Raw genomic sequence first — 25,134 nt, 5'->3', positions numbered from 1 at the left:
GTCTAAAACAAAGCCTATTAATGTCTTCCTTTTAAAAGGAAACCTTAAACCAGGAACAGGAGATGAGTAGGAAGAGCCTGTAGTATCTATACTCTGGTTTCTATACCTCCCCCAGGACAAGAATCATCCTTTAGACCCTATGTGGCAATTCATTTATGGTAACCATTTTTTAGTTATCTGCCCTAAATATGATGATGCAAGGAACTAGTAATCCATCTTTTCACTCTCCAGTTGAGAAGCTGAGAATCCCAAAGGTTGAATAACTTGTCCAACATTATCCCATATCCCATAACCCTTCCTTCCCTATGAATATTTTTCAAATGCTGTAATGATAAAAGTATGAGCCATCATTATTAATAGTTTTCACTTAAAAACAAAAGACTGTTACTTAGATTATTCATTAGGTGAAAAGAAGTCTAACATAAACATGAAAACATAGGAATTCTGTAGTATAGCAAACTTAATCACAATCCACAAAGAAATCCCTTAGTTTGACAAAGGGCCTTACATATGGAAAGAATATCAGAGGCAATAAACCATTCTACATCTTGGAAGGGCTAGAAGTCACTTCCCTAAGAGTTTAGAAGTCTAAATTAAACCTCTACCAGTACCACATCCACACCCCCCAATTTTTTCCAGACCAGATGTCAGGAGTAAAAAACCTCCCTACTTCCTTATTTCTTTAATTTTAACTAAAGACAACAAAAATTAAAGACAACCACTAAACTTCTTTTTGTTTCTTTCTTTCTTTCTTTTAAATTCAAGTATTGCATCCAAAAACATAAATGTCTCTAATATTGGAAGTTATACAAATTCTGTTTCTGGCCCACCAAAATGGATAAGGAAAACCACACCAACCACCAACACCAGAGAATTTTCTCACTCTGTAAGTCTCTGAGATTACTGGAAGCCCAAGTTTTAATAAATATATCCTGAGTAAAGCATTCATTGCCCCTAGTGATCCAGTCACAAGTTCACGTTTAGCCTCCTCGGGTAACTATCCCTCCCCTTGATTTCTGCAACTGTGAGGCACATCTTCCTAGTACATCTTGACACCTAACCAAGTATCATTTCTACTGCTCCCAACCAAGCAATCCACCCTGTAGGTGTGGAGCAGCCATCCAGACATGGCAAGCCCTGTAATGAGAGAGCAATGGTTTGAGAATATAATGGTTTTTGTACTTACAAAAAGTGTGCCGGCTTAATAGGGGCAACATCATCATCGTCAATATTTTAAATAAGCAGGAATCATGAACTGTGAAACTAGAAGGCTCTTAAAATTTTTACAATTCCTTAATTTTCTAGATGAGAAAACCAAGGTATAGGCAGGTCATGTAGGTATGTACTAGGAAGACATTTTTAGAATAAAGCATTAACTCTCTTTTGTACCAAGATACTAGGAAATGAGAACAATCAACTAAATATATATAGCATTTCATAGGTTCAAAGGCCTTTCACATGGATTATTTCATTTGAACCCCACGACAGCACTGAATCTACCTGGGTTCATACGCTGTCTCCATCACTTATTAACTGTGTGCTGTTGAGCAAATTATTTCATCTCCCTGTGCTTCAATTTCCTCATCTGCAAAATGGCAATAAAATAATACCTACCTCATATTGGGGGATTCATGACTTAACATATATAAAGCACTTAGAACAGAGCTTGGCACATTCAGTAAATGGTAGCCAACATCATTGTCATCATCAACATTATTGCCCACATCCAAGAATTGTTATGATTTTGAGACCTTAAGTGAATCACTCCCAAAATCACAGTAGGAAATGGCAAAACCAGACTAGGACCCAGGCTTTCTGCCTCCAAATCCAATGCTTTTTCCCTTGGAACCATTCTGTAAGTATAGAATCCTACAGGGAAGCGGACTTGGTCCAGTGGATAGGGCATGTGCCTACTACATAGGAGGTCTGCAGATGAAACCCCGGGCCTCTTTGACCCATGTGGAGCTGGCCCACACGCAGTGCTGATGCGCACAAGGAGTGCCCTACCACGCAGGGGTGTCCCCGCGTAGGGAAGCCCCACGCACAAGGAGTGAGCCCCGTAAGGAGAGCCGCCCAGGGCGAAAGAAAGTTCAGCCTGCCCAGGAATGGTGCCGCACACATGGAGAGCTGACACACAAGATGACGCAACAAAAAGAAACAAATTCCCATGCCGCTGACAACAGAAGCAGACAAAGAAGAACACGCAGCAAATAGACACAGAGAGCAGACAATGGGGGGGATTGGGGGGGAAGGGGAGAGAAATAAAAAATAAATCTTAAAAAAAAAAAAGGAATCCTATAATTCAACTGGTTGTGAGGTACCCTATTGGCCCAAAAGAGTTATTATTCCAAAACAGGTATCTCAGTCAAGATATCTCCCTAAAGAGCAGCTTACTCATCTGGCAAAATCTGCCCCAGTGTCCCTCCCCGAATAAAACACAAGAAAAAAATAAGTGGAAAAAGGGACCGATCTCTAGGGATTTCAATGTTTGAAGAAACTGTTGCCAACTCTTCAGAAACAGGATGTATTTCTTAAAGCTCATGGCATGGCATGTCTTGGCCAGCTCATGCCCGTGGCTCCCTTTGTTTTCTTGCTTTGTCTCCTGTGGAACCCTGGCCACCCAGCCATCCACAGCTGCACCAGGTCATCTTCTCCAGGGAGAGCATTCAGACACTGCCCACCCCACTGCAAGGCTACAGGCAGGATCCAGGCTCAGACTGCAAAGACAAGGTCCCAACTTTCACAATGCCTTTTGAGTCACCTGCCCACTGATAGTAAGTTTTTAGAAGAAAAGGTCTAAAACAAAACAATACAAAACACTCCCCTTCTCCCTAACACATGGCATCCTAAAATACCCACAAAAATGGAGGCATACCTCCCAGCTGTTTTTCCTTATTCACAAATATATATTTCAAGTTCAGAACCATTCATTCACAATGTATAAATAAAGTCTAGGCTACTTAAAAACACATGATTTGAAAAACAAGAGGAGAGAGTTTTCCTGCTTGTCCATTTGAACCTTTCCTCCTCATTTACCACAGATCATGCAGCTGCTTCTAACCAAGCAATAATTCTCTCCAAACCCATGCCTCAAAAGAGCATCTTAACAGTTTCTTTCTCAGGTCTATCCTGTCTTGATGCCCTGTCAAGACAGATACAATCTCTCTCGATTTTAGACTTTGAATATTGCTAAAAATGGCAAATGAATCCTAGAAAATAGAGTAGTATATGTTCTGCCTCAACTACAGAAAGTCTTACTTTTGTTGGGGCCATCAAGGTTAATATTTTTCCTGATTTCCAAGATAGAAGATGTATTTGAAAAATCTTATCAACTCAAGTATAGCTCCCAAGGCAGTGATCTAAAGGGAGTGGTAGAGGTGGTAAACAATGGGGGTGGGGGGATTTTAATGCGCTATACAGTTTGTACCATAATTAGTCTTGTGTAATGATAATATCCCCAATGTTTAATCAATTTTTTGAATTTCAAATAACACTAACACAGGCAGGGGACTTTTTATTGGCTCTGGGAGCCCTGCAGAAATATGGCATCATGGAACTGTCACATCCAACCTCAACTCAAAAAACTTGTTATATGCCAGAAGCTGGACACAGAGAAATGGGTAAAAGACAGTTCTGTCCCCAGGTGCTTGGTGAGTTGTAAACAAAGAGATTATAATGTAATATGAGTGCAATAATACAAGTATGCACAAGGATACTTCAGAGGAAATGCTGAAACCCTGGGCAAAAAGCAATGAGAGATGCTGAGGGTCCTGCTTGGAATCCTGCAGAGGATTACCATGCAGAGAGCAAGGATAAGGAGAATCCATATGAGCTGGATTTTAAAAGCTGAATAAGTTTTCCAGATTGAAGGAAAAGGACACATTCCAAAGAGAAGAAACAGTATGGATAAACCTGAAGCATTGAAGAACATGATATGGTAAGGAAACTAGAGGCAGTTCAGCTTTGTGGTAGTATAAAACATGAACAGAGAGTAAATGGGATGTGATGGGTATAGATAGTCTTATGTTATAACCTTGGCAGGACAATAAATTTGTTTATTTTTTAATCATTTTGTGATGTCAAGCAAAGCATTTTGCCAAAACCAATTAATTTCTAAATATATATATATTGCAGTAGCCTATCTCACTCATTTATACATTCATTATTCCAATCAATAAATATGTACTAAGAGCTACCATTTAGGCTACAGTACTGTTCTAGACAGGTTTCCTACCTTAACAAGAGCTATTTATTTAACGCTTAATAGTTGCCAAACACTGAGCAAGTACTTTACACACATTCACAATATACCAGCAAGATAGGTCTTGTTATCGCTGCATCACAGAAGAGAAATAAGGCTTGGAAAATAAATTAAGGGACTTAAACAAGGCCATATAGCAAAATGTTAGCTAATAGCATATGTGTTTAAAGACTGGCAAATAGTCTAGACAGGCCTCTAGTCCTTAAAGGCAAAATTTTAAATATGGTTGAAATGATTGCTGACAAGATTCCAACTGAGGGCTGGTTTTACAGCCTATGTTCTTTGCATTGCACTACACAACCTCAAAACATTCCTACCAAGCAGAGGGTGTAGCTCAGTGGTTGAGCACCTGTTTTGCATAAATAAGGTCCCAGGTCCAATCCCCAGCATCTCCAAGAAAAAAAAAATTCCTACCAAACTTCTAGTAGAGTAGAGAAGATTACTGAAACACAAATATTCAAAACCTGAGGGAGTTGACATGTAGTAAGAGAGGTACCGTCTGAGTGAAATAGAAGGAGGGGGTCATTTTTGGTCACAGTGACCAAGGAAGGCAATCCAGAAAAAGGTAGCTCTACCAGAAGGGTGAGATTTCACTGGTGAAGATGTGGGGAGAAAGAGGCATTCTATGAATAGCTCTCAGAACTCAGCCTCAGGTGATAGCTAAGGTTCTAATTCTTGCTCCAATATTCGCTAGTTGCAGACCCTAGGAGAGTTATTGACCCTCCTATGCCACACTTTCTTCATCAGTAAAATGGGACAAGAGCAATATATTTCTCCAAGAGTCAGTGTAAAGATCACAAAATAATCTGTGTACTTACTTAGCACAATGCCTAGCACACAGTAAATGTTGAGCACAGCAAAATGTTAGCTAATAGCATATGTGTTTAAAGACTGGCTAATAGTCTAGATAAGCCTCTAGTCCTTTAAGGCAAAATTTAGAATATGGTTGAAATGATAGGCTACAGCAAAATTGAAGACCAAGTTAAACGTCAGCCTAGGAAAGAAAGTTGGTGTCTATTCAAAAGGCAAGACAGAATCATTAGAGGAAAGAAGCCATATTTATAACATTCGAAATAGATCTCTCATGGGAGACCCCAACCCTTGTCCTTGGCATCCAGCTCACTTGTGACCCCCTCAGAAGAGGCACCACGCCCTTGGGACTAGCTCTAGAAAGGTCTGTACACCAACAGATACTATCAACTCGCCTAGTCCTAACTCGTCCAAAATGTTTTTCTCTTCTTTCTCATACCCACCCTGGACCCTCCCACCTAAATCCATAGTAATGGCTGAGATACTATGATTAATCTACCTTCCCTAGGAGAGTATCAGCCCTTTTCACTAAGGTTAAACTAAGGTTAAACAAATTTTCCAAGAGCCAATCTGGGTAGTTTGTATCATTGTTTTATTTATTATTTATTACTTTTTTAAACTTGATAATATTTGGCTTTGACTTATTTTTAAACCAATTTCTTTCCTATAGGTGGTCAGTATTTACGAATTTACTATAACGCACTATAATGAAGAAACTGTTGGGAACAATGGTTATGTTCACTATCTTGATTGTGATGGTTTCCTGGGTGTATAATATGTCAAAACTTATCAAACTATGTACATTAAACAAGTGCAGCTTACTTTTGCCAATTAACAGCTTGATAAAGCTGATAAAAAATATTGGACAATTTAAAAAAAGAGAGGGGGAGTGGATGTAGTTCAGTGGTTGAGTGCCTGCTTCCCACGTACAAGGTCCTGGGTTCAAGTCCTGGTACCACCTCATTAAAAGAGGGGGAGTTGAAAGTTCCTATTAATTATTTCAAAGTCAATAAAGGTGTTAGTTTGTAATTTTTAAAATTGTTTTTAAGTGCTCTCATTATCTATTTTTAAATGAAACAACTTCAGGAGTAAAACTTTCTCAGATTCTCTAAAATGCCAATTCTGGAGCTTACACCAGGTTAAAACTGTTTGCTTGAATTTTATTACCAAGAAAAATTTACATATCAATTGCTGTTTCACTGCCATACAACATATTTCCCTGGCAAAGACCCTGGATGTAGGGGTGTAGGGTAAGCATGATTCCCATGAAGAAAGCCTCTTCTGGAAGAGCTCGGCAGGTGCTATTGGGCTACCCTCATTTCTCTGGAGTGAACAGTGGGACTTTACAAGTCAGGGATTGAGGACCTGCTGACTTTAAAAAAGGATGGAAAAAAGAAAAAGAGAAAAAAAGAAGCTGGATTGCACATGAGGGCCAGGTCCAGCTCTGCAAACTTCCTAATAGACAAATGATCAGGGCTCAACCAGGTTTTTGACCTGTATGGTGCATGAGCACGTGGCCATTAAACTACCAAAAGTGCTTCTCCAAGGAAAAGTTCTGTTCCCATTCCTCAGCAGAATGCCTGCAAAAGGAAAAGCTAAGGACCCCTCAAACACTGTTTCCAACCATTGCTGCTTTCCACAACACACAGCATCCCCTGGCCCCTTGCCCACCACCTTCTCCCAGGGCCTTTCTACTTTGAGATAAAGAATACTTGAATTTTTCCAAAGGCTTCGTTTTGTTCCAAGAGTTCGCCTTACTGCAGCATTGCTATTTTCCCTGAGGAAGGGGGAAAAGAGTCTTCAAACATCTCACAGGAAGATCTGCTTGGGGATTCCAATGAGATGTTTTACTGTAGCTTTTCACAAACTGATTATATTCAAAGCTCCCTTGGGAAATGAGGGTTATAAGGAAAGGACCATGGGAGAAGACCTTTGCTGACGTGAGAGAAGACCCACTCAGATCTCCTGGTGGAATGAGATGTTTAAGCATCAGCAATCAGCCTATGACTAGAGTTTTCACTTTCACCTCAGGCTCTCAAAGGGTTAAACTGTTTCAGGCAGAGGCCTGAACTTTTTTCTACCAAAATGCTCCAGATGGAGATGACAAAAATTCACTTCCCAGCTCTGTGGTGCACACGTACTGTTCTAAGATTTAAAAAAAAAAAAAAAACAAGACAAGACCCCTAATGTTTTCAAGAAAGAGAATTTGACTGCTCAGCACACAGTACCACTCTGTTTCAGACCATTCCTCCTGCATTAACTGTAACTGTCAATCTCAGGCTTTCTGGGACACTATAAAAACTCAAGGTATAGAGAAGATAGGGGGTTGACTTGAATAAGGAAAGGACAATAGCTGGGACTATGTGCACCCAAATACCACGCAGCTTAGCATCTCTGGCAAACATGCCCTGCATCTTACCACCACTTTAGCTGCTCCAATCCCAGCACAGAAGCGAACAGGCTAGAGGCCAAAAGATTAGGACAACCAGGATTGTCAAGAATTTTCAGAGATTAATGTATATGAAAGCGCTTTGTAAACGGGGAAACGCTATGCAAAAACACTAAGATTATTATTACTTTTGAGTCAGGCATGAACTTTCAAAGGAATCTGAACACCCACAAACCAGAAACAATGATGGTTTTTAAGAAGGCGGCTACTAGGCAGGCTAAAGAGGCACACCCCTCACAAAACCACACTGCGCTAGGGGTTGGGGCTGCAGCCCCAGAAGTCCTTCAGGGCACATGCAAGCAGGTCATTTAAGGGGACACAAAAAACCACAGCACAGACAGAGCCCCACAGGGTCCATTTAGGGGCCACTTGATTCAAACCATTCTGATAAAAAAGCAGGACCCAGGGATATACATTACAACAGCAGCCAACAAACCCCCTGCAGATCAGACACTTCACCTGTTCATTTTAAGGAAAAAGAAACTGAAGCCCAGAGAGGCAAAGTGACTGACCACTGGAAGAACTCACACTAGAACTCAAGTTTCACTCCTCAACTTGTTTCCTATCATTCACTAGCTGGGGCTTTAGGAGTGCATAAGTGATGCAGCCTTAACGGTCAGCCCAGCTCAGCAAGAAGAAAGGCTCAATGAGAGACAAGTAGACTGTACTATTTATTGAGTACCTTCAAGTGCTAGATCCTATGGTAAATGAGATATATATAGTATATGTGTGTGTATGTGTACACACACATGCACTATCTCATCAAATGCTCACAACCACCTTAAGAAATGGATATTATTTTGTCTTTTATACAAATTAGGAAACTGAGATTCAGAACAATCATGTAACTTGCCTGAGGTGGCAAGGCCAGCAAGTGGCGGAACCGAAATTTAAACCTGGATCTATTTGACTCTAAAACTGCCTCTTAGCCATCAGACCAAACTTACTATGTGGCAATTTTCTTTTTTTCTTGGTATCTGTAAGAGAAATAAGGCTGACAGCACCATGAGTCCCATTTAACATGTAAAAAGCTGAAACTCTTGATTCTGACCCAGGGCTTCCAGCTGGTAAGGGGAAGAGCCAAAACAGAACCTGGTCTTTTGTCTCCAAATTCTGCATTATTGTACAGAGCACAGGAGTTTTGGAGCTTGCTCTATAACGTAAGCTCTTTGAGGGTAGAGATTTTATGTTGTTCACTGCTGTATCACCAGCCCTCAGAGCACATAGAAGGCACTCAATAAACCGCTGATGAATGAAAGAGTGGAATCGAACTACCATGGTTTGGCTCTGCAACCTTGGAAGGGCTTCGTAGCCTCTCTAAACCTCAATTTCCTTAAATGGCAAATGGAAGTGACAATTACACCTCCCTCCAGGGTTGGTATTAGGATTAAAAGAGACAATTCAAGGCAAGCACCTGGGACAGTCTGGAACATAGTAAGCACTCAAAATGTAACCTACTGTTTTTATTATGACTATTATTCATTGACAGATTCTTGGCTCCTTAAGAACTTTTTATTTTTTTCCCACATAAGGCAGAGGATGTGTTTCATAGTAAAGATACAGAATAGAGAATTGGGAGTCAGTAAAAACCTGCTTCGGCTTTCAGATCTACTACCACCTAGCTGTGTGACCTTGGACAAGCCTCTTAAGTTTCTCTGTACTCAGTTGTAAAATGAAGGACTAAACTATGCAAATCAAGTTCCATAAGCATTCATCAGGCACACTCTTTTAGTAAGACATCAAGCTCAGCCACCTATAAATATCTATGATCCTGAATAATGTCATTAGGAAAATATCAGAGAAAGCAAAACTTGCTTTGGCAAGGTTAAAGAAAAACCCCAAAAAGCCAAAGGCATTACATCATCTCAATGAGCAATGTTTGTAAATACACAAAGTGTTTAATTTTAAGACACTCGTGAGAAATCCTTTACCAGGAAGGAATTGGCAGATACCTTCTATTAACACCTTTCAGTCCTGAACCTTCCAAAAACTAAACATGCAAAAACCACTTTGCACCTTAGTCAAATGGCGTGCTTCTGAAGAGAAACCTGGGAAAGTCAAAGTTATTAACGCTCCCTATGGCAACATTTAAGAATAGGATGTGAAAAAAGAATGACATGTCTGGTTAAAACTGTGGTAGAGGGGTGGGGGGATTCCAGGAGCAGAATGCAGCACATCTGGACAGGACACGGAAGCCAGTAGCCTATTGTTTACAAAAACAGGCACGGATTATGAACAGTGACAAGAGGCCAAGACCTCAATTATAACTCACAACCACACCTCTCCCAATCTCAGTTCAACTGAAGCTATCCATCAGTCAACTTCCCCATCTTTGTAACAAACCTACCAATATTTTCAGTCAAGTGGACAGAAGGTCCCTTAGGGCACCTCCAGCACATTGACCAAGCTGATGACCAAAAAAAAAAAAAAAAAAATCTTGCAAGCACAATTGGGACTTCAAAGCACCTTCCAACCTTCAAAAGAGAAAGCAGCTGCCCATCTCAAACTCTACCCCAATGGCCCCTCAGGAAATCATTAGAGAGGAGACATGGCCTTTCCCAAGTCATCTATGATAGGAAAAGGTCTCCTTGCATTGGTGCAGGGAAAGAAGGAGGGGCCCCTCACTCTACTCTGAAACAAAGGAAAACCCAGAGCTCCAACCATGTGGTGTATCATTCAAGGCCACCAACCTCTCCCACCCCCAACTGAGGTCTCAATGGGCTACAGCCACATGGCTCTTCCCAGTGACTGGCCAGGAAGGGACAGGGTCTTGCACAAACACATGCTGAAGCTCTTATAACAGGAGGAAATCCCTCCAAAGGGAACTGCCAGTTAAGGAAAGGCTATCTGGGAGTAGGCTCTGGATTCACCGACCAAGTATAGCAGTAGACTGGATGTAGAGACAGGTCACTTGTTTTTTCCAAGTCCACATTTTGCTTTATATTTCACTTTTTTTTTTTTACAGGGAGGGAAACAAGGCAAAAGAATGTATTCTGAGACAGAAAGAGACCACGGAAGGGTTAAACTATTATGTCTTCCCATTTTCCAGAATCAGCACCAACCAGCATCCCTAATATCCCAATTCCATTTGGCTTTAGATGAAGGTGGAGACAGAGTGTGGGTGACCTTACTCTGTCTGTCATCTGATTATATGCTAGGCCACCAGGGTGCAGGCAGGTTTGAGGTGCACCAAAGGTGTCTTATGGACTTTCTGTGCCTGGTGCCCCAGAGCGAAAGTCCTATTTCAATATAGTGCATCAGAAATACCCCGCCTCTCCTCCCCAAATGGTACACCTTCTCAAGGTTGCCTTTCTCTACCTGGACTCTTCCACAACCTCTGAAATAAATTCACAAACACCTGTCAGATTCCAGATGTCCTTCAAAGAAACCTGGCATGGACACCCTGAGGCAAACTGCAGCCTTTCTCTTGCCATGAACCTCCTGCCCCTCCCCCCACCTGGTAGAGCCTGGGGGAAAGGGCTGCCGTGATAATGGTCCAGCCAGCTCTAGAGGGACCTGACGCCCACTCCAAAAATGTGCCTGTGTCTCCTGGCACTGCCCATTCCTTTGTGGTTCCAACCCAAACCTATGAAACCACCTCCGGGGTCAGCCTGTCCCTGCCTGCTCCACCCAAAGATATGAAGAACCTGCAAGTCCAGTTGGAAAAACATGCCTCACAGGGCCATACAGCATATGCATTATATGATTTTTCAAAGCCCTTACCTTTGACCTGAGTATCGTACTCTGCTATGATCTCCTTATCCTTTTTGAATTTGGCCGGAGACGTCATGTTTTCCTTCTTTCTTCCAAATTCGAATTGTGAATTGATAGATCCAAGGGAAAAATCCAACCACCGAAATCAATGCCTCCAGGACCGCTTTTGGAGAAGGCAGAAGGGACCCCCGCGGTGGTCTCCAGCGCTCCGAGGAGAGCGGGCTGCGGGCTGGGCAGGCTGCTACCGCGGGCACATGCAGACGGCGGGCGCTGGGGCCGGGCGCGGCGGCTGCCGATTCCTGTGCTAGAGCTGGAGCCCGAGCCGCAGCCTCAGCATTAGCCGGGAGAACCGCAGCGCCCCAAGGCTGGCCTGGGGTCGGACATCAACGACACAGGCGGGGAGTGGAAGTCCTTCCGCACAACAACATGGTGTGGGGGTTGCGGGGGTGTGGACTCGCCCAGCTGTGTCCCCGAGAGGGAGTGGGTGCGTATCAGAGTGCCGGGGGAGAGCTGGGCGTGCTTCGCGGTTTTTTGTTGTACAGGCTCGAAGATGCTGCAAATCAAATCCCAAACGGGAGCCGCAGCAGCAAGGTCTGGATCGGAAGTCGTTTGCTCCGGTTCACTAGCCTGTAAATGCAGGAAAAGGGGGAGGGGGCAATCAGCCCAAACGCAGATTCTAATCTCGGCGGGGGTGGTGTAGGGGACGTCCTTCCCAACCCGGCCTGGGCCCATTCATCTCAGCCAAAGCCGACGGCCAGCAGAGCTCTGCGCAGCGAGGCAGAGAGGAAGGAAGCTCCCTCCGGATTTTGTTTTAAGGCTGAAAGAAAACACTTTGGAGCAGCCGCCTGGGCGAGCTCCGGGCGGGGACTGCGGCGGGAACACCGGGCTCCGGGCGGGGACTGCGGCACCTCGGCGACCGCCTGGCCGCAGGGCCCCGACAGCGCTGGGCAGGGGCCAGCCCGAGGGAGCCCTCCCGGCCTGGCCTCCGGCGCCGCCCCGGACCCCCGGCCGGGGCACCCCCCGGGACTTCAAAGGGGGTTTCAAAGCCGGGGAGGGACAAGCCCCTGGGGCACAACTTTTCTTGCCCTCCCGCCCCTCCTCCAAGCTGTTTTGTTTTCGGTTACTAGCTTCTCTTGGCAGCAAAATATTGGGGAGCGGGAAGGGGGAGGGAGTCTGCAGGAAAAAGCCTGCTCCGCACCGGACATATCGAGGAAAACAATGTGGTCGGCAGAAGCAGGAAACGGGTTAGAGGCGAGGGTCGAAGCCGGGAAAGCCGGGGGACGGGAGGTAGCTGTCGCCTCCCCAGGCAGGGAAAAGAGTGGCTCTAAATGCCACCCTCCCGTATTTTTTGTCACCCCTGCCCAGGTAGCTCGGATACCACACCCAATCCCAGGCGCCGTGGGGGGGGGCTGAAGGTCCAAGTTCCGACTCCGCGACCCAGGAGGTGCGGGAGGAGATCCCGCCTCAGCCAAGGCCTGGGAGACGTGAGAGCCCGCGGCAGCGCAGAGCCGGGCGTCTCACCCCTCGACGCGCCGCGGCCGAGACCCTCCGTCCTCCCAAGCCCCTTGCCCTCTCCGCCGGGAGGACGCTCCTGCTAATGTCTCCCAAGTCCCACGGCGGAGGAAGGGCCGCGCGGGGAGCCGCAGAGGGAGCCGAGGCGGCGCGGCTCAGGCGGGCAGGAAGCTGGGGGAGGGGGAGGGCGAGGTGGGGTCCCGAGGCCGGGGGATCACTGGAGCATCAGTACACGCTTTGAAGTTGAGAGGAGGATTAGCTTGAGGGGGCTGGACTGCGATGTGACATGAACCACAAGGATATCAGCAACTGTGGGAACCGGGATGTGGGTATGCGGACCGGAGAGGATAAGCAGAAGCTCTTCGGGACCGGACCGGGAGCTGGGGCAGGGGGAGTTGACCCCCGGAAGCGGTGCGGAACACTCATCCCGGGTCCGAGGCTGTGACTCGGTTGTCTGTCAGGACTTGGGACGCGAATGCCCACGACGGCTGCCGAAAGGTGGACCAAGGCTGCCAGTGTGCGGAAGAAATTGGGGAGAGGGCCGGGAGCGCGCCGCGCAGCGGCGTGTGAGCAAGGGCAGAATCCCAGGCTGTGCGCTGAAGGGCGGAGAGAGCCGCAGCCCTGAGAAGTATTATGGGCTGTACTGGGAGATTTGGGGAGGGTCTGAGAGGGCGGGGGGGTGAGGGGCGGGAATCTGAGGGATTCCGGGTGGCACCGCTAAGGCGATGCCTCAAGCAGCCTCGGCGCCCTCTCCTTCCCGCCCCAACCCGTATTTGTTCAGTCAGGACTCCGGCTCGGCCGACTGGAAGAAGAAATGTTAGAGGGAAGGAGCCTTTACCTGGCTCTGACGCGTCGGGTCCCAGGCCCCCGGCTCCGCTTCCCACTCTGAGCTCTCCTCCCTCTCTTCCCCGCCACCCGCTTCTACGCAGTTCGGTCCCCCGGTCTCCAGAGGAGGCTCCGCCAACTCCGCAGGACCCCGCCGGGAAGCAGAACCCACCCCTTTGCCAATCACCGCCCGTTTTCTACCGACCGATGGGGCTTATAGCCAATAGGAATGGCTGATCCCGAGAGGCCTGGAATGAGGAGGAGGAGCTGGAGAAACCGGGAGGCGGGATCAGCTCTGCCCAGGCGTGGTCACAGAATAAGCTCCTCCTCAGATTGTCGAACCCAAAGTAGAATCGATGGGCGGGATTAAGATGGAACCAACAACCAAACACAAACTCTTGAGAAAAGGCGCGACCAATTGGACCGGGGAAGAGATATAGGGCGTTGCGGACAATTTTAGCCAATAGAGAGTAGAGACCGATGGGGAATGTAGAACGTCTTCCAACCAGAAGTGTGAAGGGCGTGGCTTGTCAGTTTCACAGGGGCGGGAGTAGGGATTTGTCTGAACCTCCGGGAGCCGACCAATAAGATCAGAGGCGGAACCAAGCTTGGCCAACCAAAGAGCCAAACTGATCTCGGCACCGTTACTGGGGCGGGGCTTGCAGTCTCTAGGCCACTAAGATTTCGTCAGGGAAGGCCCCAGAACCTTCCAATACGGGACATGGACGAACTTTAGTTCTCCCAATCTGTGCGCGGCGTTGGTAATTCAAACTGACAGCGGGTTGGAAAGGCAGAGAAAGCGGAAGAGGGAGCAAAAAACGACGTGCTCTGTGATAGAGACCACAGCACCTACCGAGCCCCCAAAGCGACTTCTCCCCCGCCCCTCCAACGCCGCGCACGCACTCGAGTGGCCGCTCCGGGGAAAGCTGAGGGGACTGCGCCGGGCGCAGGGAAAGGGGTAGGGAGGAAGGACGCGAGGGCGAGCGCACTGGAGGTCGGGCCTGCCGGGCGAGAAGGGAAGACAGGGACCCGCGGACGAGCACAGCGGAGGCGGATCGCGGGAGAGGAAAGAAGGACTGGGGAGAATCGAGGATCGTACCGGTGGAGAAAGCTGAGGGAATTTCTGAATCCTGGGAAGGGAAGAAAGATTTCCAAAGAGGAGGCGTGGGTAGGAACGTTTAATCCGAGGTTGGAGAGAGGAATTGGAGAACTCCGAGGGAGGAGCTTAGTGCCGGGAAAGGGGATGGCTTAAGAGAGAAGCTTTTTGAAGGAAAGCTAGTCCTAGGGGAGCTAAGGGAATTGCTGAAGGGGTGGGCGCTAGGGAGCACAGGAGCCCTTCTGAGTAGGGAGAAGGCGAACTGTAAAGCAATCCTGAAGCCCTTTGCAGTTTGCCTTCTCCCCACTTCAGATTCTACTCCCTTCCTTTGAAGTTAAAAGGAAAGCCAAATTTGCTGCTTCTCCTCTGTACCTACTCACTAAATATTACTTTTACCCTCCTACCGGGAAAACAGAAAAGAACTCATTTCCTTTCCAATTTTAGGGCTTAGAAACGCTCGAGGCCTCACAACTTGATTTTCAGCCTGAGGGAATCAAACTAGGCAGGGTCCTGCTCTTGTTTCCTTTTCAAAATCCCCCACCTCATCCTTCCTGAGACGCCATGTCTACTAGCAGCTGTAGTTTTGAGGACCGGTGCGTGTCCATCCTGTGCTGCAAATTCTGTAAACAAGTGCTCAGCTCTAGGGGAATGAAGGCTGTTTTGCTGGCTGATACTGAAATAGACCTTTTCTCTACAGACATCCCTCCTACCAAGTAAGTCATGCTAGTAGCGGGCGACGGTAGCTTTTAACTAAATGGGAAAATTGTATGGCTTGAACCTCTGGGAGTCAACAAGGGGTTTATCATTTTGGTGTTCCAGCCACTCCCAACTGTCTGATGATCCCCTTGGTGTATAACTAAGTGGGCAGACTGTCTGGACAAAGTCTGTGGTTTAGCCAAAGTGGCCTATCCTGATGTAATCTTATAGTTCAATTATAGTCATGTGACCACGCATCCCTGAAGTTGGATCTCTGGCACTGTGCCTGGCCCAACCATCCCATCTCACTGGATCAAGTCCATGACCTATTCTCTAGGGAAAGTCAGGCAAGAGTTTCTATGCTGCTAGAGAGAAGTCATTAAAGTTTTTTGTTTTTAATCCATAAAGTTTTACACCAGAAACTATTGTTTTCTACCATTAATTGCAATTGGCATGCTGAATCGGATCCACGTCCATCTAATTCAATATTCTTTTTTCCAAACTTCTTGAACAGAAAGGGAGACTTACATAGATTCTTATGGGATGAAATAGAGATTTAACCCTAAAATAACCCTTACATCCCTTCAAGCCTATTTTGGATAGTATACATTGTGCACCTAATTAAAGTCTTGTAAAAATCTGTTTTCAACCACTACCCACTTTTGGAGGTAGAGGCCATAAAAATTTGCTTAAATGTACCTTTTTCTAACTTTGAAAGGTGGTTTCTCTTTCCCTAGTCTACATATACATATGTGCTTTGCATGATTTTCAAGATCTAACTTTTTATTGAAACCTTACCATTGACATGAAAGGGTAAGTAGCCAATATACTGAGTGGACAGCTGTTCTCCAAGTTTTTGGTTATGGAACCAGAAGAAGCAAGCTAATAGCCACTTATACTTTAAAAAATGAGTTTCATGATAATAAGAATTTTAAAAATCGTTAAATTGTACCCAATTAAAACTGTGTACTCTTCCTACTTTGTTTGAATTGGTTTAAGTGTAGTCGTGCCTAACAGCAAGCCAAAGCCTCTATCTATTGCAAAGATGAATGGATTACTATTTTGCATATGCATGTGTATGTTGCAAAAAAAGAAAAAGCACTAGACAATAAATATAAAACCTACTGTTGTAAAGTTTCTACAATTTATTGTCTAGTTCTTTTTCATTTTAGTAGCACACATACACACACTTAAAATATTAACCCATTCATCTTTGCAATGGGTTTGGTAAGCAATAAGGCAGTCATAAAGATAGCTAGAATAGGTGAATTTTTATAAGTTAGAGGCAGAGTCTAGAATGAGAATATAATAGTATGAGGTCCTTCCTATCAACTCTCCTTTGTAGGAGTTTTTATCGTGATGGATTATTGTGCTTTAGATACGTGTGAATTAATAAACACAAAAGATATTTTAGGGAAACGGACTTTGGCCCAGTGGTTAGGGCGTCCATCTACCACATGGGAGGTCCGCGGTTCAAACCCCGGGCTTCCTTGACTCGTGTGGAGCTGGCCATGCGCAGTGCTGATGCGCGCAAGGAGTGCCCTGCCACGCAAAGGTGTCCCCCGCGTGGGGAAGCCCCACGCGCAAGGAGTGTGCCCGTGAGGAAAGCCGCCCAGCGTGAAAAGAAAGTGCAGCCTGCCCAGGAATGGCACCACCCACACTTCCCGTGCCGCTGACAACAACAGAAGCGGACAAAGAAACAAGAGGCAGCAAATAGACACCAAGAACAGACAACCAGGGGAGGGGGGGAAATTAAATAAATAAATAAATCTTTAAAAAAAAAAAAAAAGATATTTTAAATGGAAAGCTTTTCAGATATTTCTAGTGAGCTCACAAATACTAACTGAATCTTCCAAAATATACTATAGTTCTTTGAGTCTCTTAGTTTTTTAGGTCTACAAAATTTGCTAAATCACAATCAAAAGTACATTTGTCTATTTCTATACTTTTTCTTTTCCAGTACAGTGGACTTCATTGGAAGATGCTATTTCACTGAAATCTGCAAGTGTAAACTGAAGGACATCGCATGCTTAAAATGGTAATTTGTGACAATATTTTACCTAGCCCTGGGTTTGGGAGATGGATGTTGATGCCAAAGCACGGAGAAAGGTTCAATGGGCTGCATCAAGCACTGGTTATAACCCATGCAATGAGCCATTAAAAAACCATTTGTTACTTAAAACTATGAAAAATGGTTTTGTGGTACTTTACATTTGTATATGATTTTACAGTTTTTTCAAAATGCATTCGTAAATGTGTGCTTTGTGCTTCAAATTCAAAATAAAGGCAATATAGTTTTGGGGGGTGGGAGAGGTGGAATTGGATTTACAGGTTTGAGCCCAGGCCCTACTCTTACTTTCTATGTAATCTTGGATAAAATTCCTTGTACCTCTAAGCCTTTGTTTCCTTATTTTAAACTAGAAATTAAAATACCTTTTGTATTTACCCATATATAGAATTGCTGTAAAGATCAAATGAATTATGAATGTTAAAAGTCTTGATAAATTTAACACAGATGAGAGCTGTTATTGTCGTTTAAGAGATGGGCAGACTGAGTGGTATTATTCCCATTTTAGAGAGAAGAAAGTTGGGATTTTCTTATTTAAATGGGACTTGGATTATAAAATATAATCCTAATAATTTAAATTAGCAGATTCTTTTTATGTGCTAATATCTATTTAATTTCATGATGTTCATTCATTCATTCACTTATTCAAACCATTCGTTCACTTATTCAAGCTATATTTATGTGCTAGTCACACTGATTGGAACTGGAAATAGGGCAGTAATCAAGACAAAGTCACTGGCCTTTGTACATAATATTCTAGTGGAAAGACAATCAGTAAGATTGTTAAGTAAATAAGGTATTTAAAATGGTAGAAAGCACTCCAAAGGAAATAATAATAATAAATGATAGAGGGAAACAGACTTGGCCCAATGGTTAGAGTGTCTGCCTACCACATGGGAGGTCCACAGTTCAAACCCTGGGCCTCCTTGACCTGTGTGGAGCTGGCCCACACGCAGTGCTGATGCACGCAAGGAGTGTCCTGCCACCCAGGGGTGTCCCCCACATAGGGGAGCCCCACGTGCAAGGAGTGCTCCCAGTAAGGAGAGCCACCCAGCGCAAATGAAAAGTACAGGCTGCCCAAGAATGGCACCGCACACATGGAGAGCTGACACAACAAGATGACGCAACAAAAAGAAACACGGATTCCCGGTGGCACTGATAAGGACAGAAGTGGTCACAGAAGAACACAGCAAATGGGCACAGAGAGCAGACAACTAGGGGGGAAAGGGGGGAGAAAGAAAGAAATCTTTAAAAAAATAAATGATAGAGAATAATAGAGGTTTGGAGACAGGGGAGTGGACAAGGACTATTTTAGATAGCATGGTCAGGGACATCTCATGAGGAGGGAACATTGGAGTTGATTGCTGAAGGGTGAGGAGCCAGAGGAAGAATGTTCTAGGCAGAAGGAACAACAGATACAAAGAACCCAAGAAAAAAGTATAAAAAAATAAAAAGAACCCAAAAAAGAAGCTTAACATGTTTAAAGAATAAAAAGGTGATGGCCAATGTAACTGAGACATTGTGAGCATAGAGGCAGAGTAGTAAAAGTTGGTCAGCAATGTCAGAGACCGGATACTCTAGAGCAATGTTGTCCCATAGAAATATAATGCAAGCCACATATGTAATTAGAGATTTTCTAGTAACCACACTTTAAAAAGAAACAGGTGAAATTAATATTTGTATATTTTATCTTTCTGAATATATCCAAACTATTTCAACATGTGACCAACCTGAAAAATTATTGGTGAAATGTTTCCATTATTTTATGTTCTTAATCTCTGAAATCCGATTTATGTTTTCACACAGCAATTCAGGCCTGCGACATTTCAAGTGTTCAATAGCCACATGTGGTTAGTGGCTACTTTTGTAGGGAACACAGATTTAGACCTTGGTATGGAATTTTGTTTTTGTTTTTGTTTTTGGCTAATAGAAAGACACTGAAGGATACTTAACAAGGGAGCAAAAGGATCTCTTGCATCCCTTTCTAGAATGCTAGCTCCATAAGAACAAGGACTTTGTTTTGTCCACTGTTCTATCTCTCACACTTAGAACAGTACCTAGCACATAGTAGGTGCTCAATAAACATTAGTTGCATGAATGAATATAGATGGTAATTTAACCATGAAATTTACTTTTGCAATACAGTCTTAATAACTAACTGTCAATCCTAAGCCGAGAACAACTTTTGCTTTCATTTGTTTGTCCTTCAAACAGATTATGATTAGAGTTGGGCTGGTACCTTTTATAATACTCTTTACAGGACCTCACAAAAATTAATGACTATGGGAAAAATACTCTGAATGCAATCAATTGGCAATAGTTAACAGCAATACTGTAATAGTCTTGCATCAATGCCAAAGATGTACAGTGTAAGTAATGGGGGGGGATATGGAAAAATTATTCCAAGTGTACGCTATGGACCATAGTCAGTGGTAATAGTCTGATATTAACCCATAATCTGTAACAAATGTTCCACAACCGTGTGGTGTGTTGGTGAAGAGGTATTGTATGAGAATTCAATACATGTGCATGATTGTTTTGTAAGTTCACAACTTCTGTAATAAAAATATATTTTTAAAAAATAACCTTTAAAAAAATGAATGGCTGACTCCCACATCACACAGGGTGGGACCAAGCTATAATAGGAATTTTTACAGCATAAACAGTTCACATTGCCATTTTAAAAAGTTCATGTTGCAAAAAAAAAAAAAAAAAAAGGCATTAACTAAAGCATTCCCTGTATATTAACTCTCTTTAATATGGTACCAAGTAGTAGAACAATTTGTGAAACAATGAGGTACTTTTTATCTGCTGGATAGTATTAAGACAGTGAAAACTTTTGCAACTTTCTTTAGAGGCTGTGGGTATGTTTTATTTCTGAATTCCTTCAAAAACACAGAAATTAAAATTAGAGCAGCCAGCTTATGTTTGGTTTACAGGGACTCATGCTGTCTTCCTACTCCTCCATCTGTTGAAACAGTTTTTAGGTGCTGGCATGGAACTAGAACATGTAAGAACCCAACTTGCCACAGTCCTGGAAATAGCAAAAAATTTGTACCCACAGGTCTGAGTTTAATATATTTTGTCTGTAGAGCATATCACAACCTTATGGCATCTAGAAGCTATCTTCTGAAGGGAGAATGCATATAGTAATACAAGCAAAGAAATGTGAGAAAATATATCAGTATTATTTCACTTAACTTTAATTTCCTACTTGATGATAAAACTGAAAACATTATCAGAGTAATTCCCACCCCAAAGATCCCAGCAATGAAGGTTATTAGGAGGCCATGAGGTCTAAATGATATGGACTATCTATTTACATTAGCACATAAAATTGTTTATATGGCCAGATATTACATGGCATCTAATAACATTTTTTTTTTTTAAAGTGGGAATATTGTTGGTTATCATGTGATTGTTCCATGCAGTTCCTGCCTTCTCTCCTGCAACAATGGACACTTCTGGATGTTTCACAGCCAGGCAGTCTATGATATTAACCGACTAGATTCCACAGGTAAGAAACACTTGACACAGACATTCCTCTAACATTTTTATGTTGATACCTGAGTGACACTCCCAATAGATTATTTCATGATTTCCTCTGAGAACGTCTTAGCTGGATAGAAACAGCTAGAGTGAAAATTTCAAATTTCAATCTTTTTTCCTCAAACATCTGCATATGAAGACTGTTAGCCAAAATTCATTGCCATTTCTGTGTTCATCATTGTATTTAAGGGCTCAAAGATGACTGAATTTCTTGTCTTTTAGAATATTTTAACTGCTCTAAACTGCTACCTTGATACATATTCTGACTGCAGAGAATTTTTGAAGATTTTAGATTTGAGAGTGTCTTAATTATGTATGTGGACGTGTGTGGGTTATGTGTGTGATAGAGAGAGAAGGGGATGGGAGGGACCTGGGGTGGAGGAAGAGGACTAGGAAACCTCTCCATTTAATGATGTGGTAAAAGATCAAAATAGACATTTGACAGCTATATAATAATTTATAAAATTTTAGTCAAGGGAAATATTTAACACCAATATCTTGTACTCATTATTTTAGCAAGAAAATATACCAGCAATCCTTCAAGATATTACGTAATACATTTTATATTGTGAAGGTCCATACACTATTGTTATAGGGCACATGTTTTCAATGTCTGATATATATTTACACAATAGACTGGTTGAATTTAAAGAATTTGAAAATATAAGTTGGTAGTAACACTCTCAGGTTTTGGTTTGTTTGTTTTTTAGGGAATTTTTAAAAATTAAATTAGCCATGCATAAAATACAGGATTCCATAGACCACCCTATTATTAACACCTTGCAATGGTATGGAATATTTGTTACAATTGATGAAAGCACATTTTTACAGTGGTTCTATTAACTACAGTCTGGTTTAACTTAGAATTTCACTGTTAAACAGTTCCATGGATCTTTTAAAAATTTCATTCTAGTAAAATAACTTTCAGGTTTTTTAAATGCATTTTTTTAGACTTCTTCAGAACTTAAAAATATATTCTTTTTTTTTTTTTTTTTAAGTATGATTTGCCTTCACTGACCAAAAGATCATGAACTGCAAGCCAGGTGGTCAAGGTCTTTAAACCCTCCAATTATGCTTGGTTTTTTTATAGACTATGATATTTTTTTAATCACCTGGGTTTCAACTATGGCTGTCAACCCATCATTTGGGGGTCTTAATTTAAGACTCCCATAAGTTAAGAAGGCTGTTTTCAAGCAAGGGCTTATCTGAACTCCTCTAAGTGGGATATAGGTTCCTAATTTAGGTCTCCAGTTTTATATTTGTATTGCTCTTGGGACACAAAAAGGGAAGTTTCTGCTTTGATACTATTTTTCCTGCTTCATAGAATTCAAAACACAGGGTGGAGATTTTTCAATTTTGATTTACTTTTTAATATTTGTCAATTTTTCAAAGATAAAAGCCCGGCATTCTTCCATTTGCATTGAATCTAATCCATGAGAAACAGATGTATCACAGGATTTCCTTCCTCCCTTCTTAACAGAGAAAGGAAGGTGCTGCTTCTGTCAGATTCAATCTCTTAGTTTATTTTTTCTCCTTTGAACCAATTGTGGTTTGCTGCTTCATGTCTCTGACCACTGATTCCAAGAATATAAAACCGCTCCTTTTTAACCCTAATATTGTGACTTAAAGCGAGATTTTTCTAGATGGTTAATATAAAAGAGGGTTTGTAATGGCATGGGAACTGTTCTTGAATCATCTGAATCTGTGGTATCAAAGGAATATATAAACAAGCCTTAAAATGTTCTAGAATGTTTAAACTGTGAAAAGGACCCCAAGAGGTCTATGTTCTAGGCTAGCCTCCACATGCAGGCCTGAGTTCCCAAAACCTTTCATGAGGAGGCTTGGAAAACCTCAGCTTATATCCCCTTTGCATGCCTCAAAGGCAAGTGACTTCAGCTTTCCATTTACTTTTATGGGTTCTAATTTTCCCGTAGATTTTGGCCTGTTAATTCCTTACTATCCTGTCTGCTCTTTGATGCCATATTGCCAAAGTAGAACACCATTCATTCTCGGGGGAAAAGTTTTATTTTAAATAATAAAATAAAACATGCAAAAATTTTGGAAAATAATATGCTAAAAATCTATAGCCCACCAGCATCAAATAGATGCTAATGCCTGCATGATTAGATTCCAATCTCTGTCAGCAAAGAGAGATAGTTGATTGCTTCCACTATTTCAGCAATGCAGCTGTGCACATCCTTGTACATGTCTCCTTGGGCAGCTGTGCAAAATGGGCATTTAAAAGGAAGGGATAAAGTTCACAACCATTATTATTCACTTACTGTTTATGTATGTTTATGTATGAGTGATATACTTCAATAAATTTTTAAAAAAGGAAGGGATAGTGGTGGGCTGTATTTGCAACATTTTTTTCTTTACACAGTGGAATATACCCTACAGAAATTTTTTAAATGTCCTAAATGAGCTAAATCTGCACATACCAACATAGGTAAATCTAAAAAACATAATGCTGAATAAAAATGCAAATTAGTAAAGATCCATATAGTATGATACCATTTTGCTAAAATTTAAAATACACAAAATATTGTCTGTGGTTAAATACATTTACAATAACAGTAGTCAAAAAAGCCATCGTGTACTAGTAGTAATGGAAACTGGATTCAAACCAAATCTTCAAATCCTGCCTCATTGTATTCCACCATGCTGCTGCCATCTCCAAGTATGGTATGGGTATCCAGAATTGTGGGATCATCCTTGTACCTGGACGGCTTGAGATTTGCTTTTGTTCCTTTTTAAACTTAATTAGCTCTCCTACAGGTCAATTAATAATAGGATTTTTTTTTTTAAATTTAGTGCTTTCAGGTTATAATTTAGTATCTACCTGGAATAAACCATCTCATTATCCTAGTAGCACATATTTGGACTTTTGCTATATATCTATGTTGGATTTTTCAATATGAAACCTGACTGTACCTTCTCTGTAAGGTTTTAGATAATTATTTTGTTTATTATATTGACTGCTACAATCTGATCCTAAAGTTTACAGCTCTATCTCACAACCTTCCATGACTCTATACAGAAACCCACCTTTATCAAGGATTGCAGATCATAACATAACTGGCTCCAAGACCTTGGTTTTTTTTTTTAATCAGAAAAGAAAAGACACTAGCTACTTCCATGCTTACTAAGGAGATGAAGAGACTTATTCAAAACCTACTTCCTACATTCTCCAAAGAGGCGCTTAATCTAAAAGAATCTTGTGTGATCTTTATTCTTAAAAATCATTAAAATAAATAGAAAGTTATCAGTGTAGACTGATTATGACAAAGTAGATGGGGATAGAGTTTGAGTAAATGGACTTCTGAGATCCTTTTGAGTTCTAAGATTCTAAAATTCAAGCCCTGGCTTAAACAGTTTAAATAATTTTTATGTCCTAGATGAATGCAAAGTTAATATTAGATAATTTTACTTCAGGTTCATTCTTTAATAGCTTTTCTTTACTGCTAACAACTATAGCTTAATATCTGAATATTAATATATAAAGTTTCCTATATCCGTTATATGTTCTGAGTTACAACAGTATAGCAACTATTATATATATATATATATATAAGCAGCACTAAATAGTTTTTTGATATTTTATTTTCAGGTGTAAACTTCCTTCTTTGGGGCAACTTGCCAGATATAGAAGAAGGTACAGATGAAGACATGTTAGACATCTCAGCGGAAGAGTGTATTAGATGAATGGGGAGTTATAATAAACATAATATGCAAACTTTTTCTTATTTAAAATATGTATTAATGGATCAACTTTAAAATTGTTACTGTGGATTTTCAGTGATTTTTTTGTTGCTGGAAAGCAAAAATAGGGCATTTGTTGATTTATTTATTTGCTATCTCAAATTAATTACCTCAGTGTAATTTGAACCAGTTTAGTTCTCTTCTACTTCTCTTTCTTCCTCTCCCCCATCACTCTACCCACTACCACTAACTCCTCCCACCCCCCACCGCAGTTTAAATGTGTTTTAAATTCAGATGGGAGATTCTTTCACGTGTCACTCCACTACCTCCTAATGTGGGGGAGCTTTCCTTACAACTTGATGTCAGATACCATTAATTTTACATTCCTGAATCATGAGCTGCTACTACCCACACATATATCAACCGTGCATTTATCACACTCAACTGAGTCT

General features: G+C 42.2%; 2 protein-coding genes across 11 annotated transcripts in view; one reads left to right on the top strand and one right to left on the bottom strand.

The window, feature by feature from the left end:
• Nucleotides 1-13,752, bottom strand: part of SRGAP2 (SLIT-ROBO Rho GTPase activating protein 2) — a 261,250-nt gene extending 247,498 nt beyond the window's left edge. For 5 of the 9 annotated variants that reach the window (XR_011645545.1, XM_058275104.2, XM_071207696.1 and 2 more), the window contains exons 1-2: nucleotides 13,585-13,752; nucleotides 11,244-11,861 (exon numbers count right to left, since the gene is read on the bottom strand). Coding sequence is in view for 7 of the 9 variants with exons in the window: in XM_058275104.2 (XP_058131087.1) it covers nucleotides 11,244-11,310 (67 nt within the window). In the remaining 2 variants the exon portion in view is untranslated. The remainder of the gene's footprint in view (nucleotides 1-11,243; nucleotides 11,862-13,584) is intronic. The other 4 variants (XR_011645544.1, XM_058275107.2, XM_058275109.2 and 1 more) reach the window with 3 other exon arrangements.
• A 1,378-nt stretch (nucleotides 13,753-15,130) lies between these two features.
• FAM72A (family with sequence similarity 72 member A) lies at nucleotides 15,131-24,774 on the top strand. Of its 2 annotated transcripts, none has more exons than XM_023591809.3 (4): nucleotides 15,131-15,380; nucleotides 17,324-17,401; nucleotides 20,863-20,948; nucleotides 24,591-24,774. In XM_023591809.3, exons 1-4 carry the CDS (start codon nucleotides 15,229-15,231, stop codon nucleotides 24,683-24,685), a joined length of 411 nt encoding a protein of 136 aa, XP_023447577.1. In that variant the 5' UTR covers nucleotides 15,131-15,228; the 3' UTR covers nucleotides 24,686-24,774. The 2 variants fall into 2 exon arrangements, with proteins under 2 accessions (XP_023447577.1, XP_023447574.1); XM_023591806.3 differs by having other exon boundaries at nucleotides 20,824-20,948.
• Nucleotides 24,775-25,134: the final 360 nt, after the last annotated feature.

The sequence above is a fragment of the Dasypus novemcinctus genome, chromosome 13, assembly GCF_030445035.2.
Source record: "Dasypus novemcinctus isolate mDasNov1 chromosome 13, mDasNov1.1.hap2, whole genome shotgun sequence".
NCBI lineage: Eukaryota > Metazoa > Chordata > Mammalia > Cingulata > Dasypodidae > Dasypus > Dasypus novemcinctus.
The sequence above is the reverse complement of the archived record's forward strand: the minus strand, read 5'-3'. Positions and strand labels throughout refer to the sequence as shown.